Source organism: Merops nubicus, unplaced genomic scaffold, assembly GCF_000691845.1.
Source record: "Merops nubicus isolate BGI_N331 unplaced genomic scaffold, ASM69184v1 scaffold23587, whole genome shotgun sequence".
NCBI classification, from domain to species: domain Eukaryota; kingdom Metazoa; phylum Chordata; class Aves; order Coraciiformes; family Meropidae; genus Merops; species Merops nubicus.
The window spans coordinates 1-1,530 of NW_008619910.1; the positions used below are offsets into that span (position 1 = coordinate 1).

The 1,530-nt window shown below is 37.8% G+C and overlaps 1 protein-coding gene across 1 annotated transcript in view; it reads left to right on the forward strand.

Annotated features, from left to right (window-relative positions):
• Positions 1-342: 342 nt before the first annotated feature.
• RABGGTB (Rab geranylgeranyltransferase, beta subunit) overlaps positions 343-1,530 on the forward strand; it is a gene marked incomplete at its 5' end in the record, with an annotated part of 7,045 nt that continues 5,857 nt past the window's right edge. Inside the window, 1 exon segment of the mRNA XM_008943973.1 lies at positions 343-388. Within this exon segment, the coding sequence (XP_008942221.1) occupies positions 343-388 (46 nt within the window).

Below are 1,530 nucleotides of genomic sequence, written 5' to 3' on the forward strand. Positions count from 1 at the left end.
TTTTTAATTTTTTTTTTTTCTCTTTTTCCTCAATGGTAGTCTGCATTGCATGCTTTTCCTTTTTGGCAAAGACACGTTTACCTGTTTTCAGACTTCTAACATATGTCACAACTAATATGAAATCCACAAAAGTCATGAAAGCTGCATGCATTGAAACGAGGCTGATATGTTAGCTGCCTTGTGCCAAGAGTTTTCTGAAGTGGGTTCAGAGTTTAATCATGTTAATAAGGCTGGTTGTGGTTTGATGATAATTTTGCTAGTAAACAGAAAAAATTGCAATGTCTGTGAAGTGATACGGTTCTAAATGAACTGGTTTGTGGTTTTGTTTTTTTTTTCCTCTAGTCTTACGACAATGGCCTGGCACAAGGAGCTGGACTAGAATCTCACGGTAAGAATGTTCTACACCTGTTTTTGAGATCAGGATTGAAAATGCTGTATGAGGTGCACAGTGTGTCATGCCTTTCCTTCTTTTCTGATTTTAAGGAAGTGGGATGATGAGGAGCAAATCCAAAACATGCCTCAGAATTTCACCTGTCTTCTTCCCTTAGTTCCATCTTAATATCAGACCAGATGGGCTCTGAATATATCAACTCCATTAGTCTTACCTCATGAGTGTTTTGTTGAAAGGTGTTGGCTGTAGTTCTCACATCTTGCTGACAGAGCAAACTTTTTCCATATGTACCATTGCTATTCTGGATTTATGTGCAAGCGATTTTGTGCAATGCACCTGATAATATCCAATTTCAGCAGCTATTTGTAAAACCTAGAAACGTTCCCTCTATATAGATTACAGCATCCACTGGGTGCTCAAATCTTGAAACTTCAGTTAATTTTTGTGAACAGTTGATAGTTGTCAAGGTGGAAGTTCCCATGATATTTAAGCAAAATGCTTCTGTGCTGTATGTTGCAGGTAGTCTGCTTGTGACAGAGAAACTGTTGACTTGTGACTGTTACTAAGTCTATCAGATGCTTGCTAGCTTTATCCTTAGTATTGAGATTTAGTAGGATTCCGTCTGTTTTCTTCCCGTAGGATGAGTTGGTGAAAAACTTGAATTATATCCCTGTCTGTTTAAAAAATCAGTTAACTCAGTTACTGTAGAATGCTAGTGGTAGCTTTACTTCAGCATCCTTCTCCTGCTGCATTTCAGCATCAGAATGAAAACAGCTTTACAGTTCCTCATGTCTTCTAGCACCAGGATAGTGTAAGGAACTCTGAGCCCCAGGTTTTGTATCAACAGCTTGGTTACAGTCTTTCCCAGTAATTTTACCGTATGAGGTATTCATTAGAATGAGTTTTCAAGGCCTTTAAAAAGCGATGGTTGTGATGCACAGGCAAAGAGCATGAGTTTCTCTTGTGATTCCAAATTTTGCTGTGCAGTTTCCTTAACAAGAAAAATTCCTTAGAAGGGCAATTTGTGTTTGTTACAACCATGAGATTCCAGAAGTCTTTTCACAGTATTAACCGTGCCTTTTTTTTCCCCCACTTAATTTTTTTTTTTTTTTTTTTTTTGTTTTCGTCTCTTCACACAC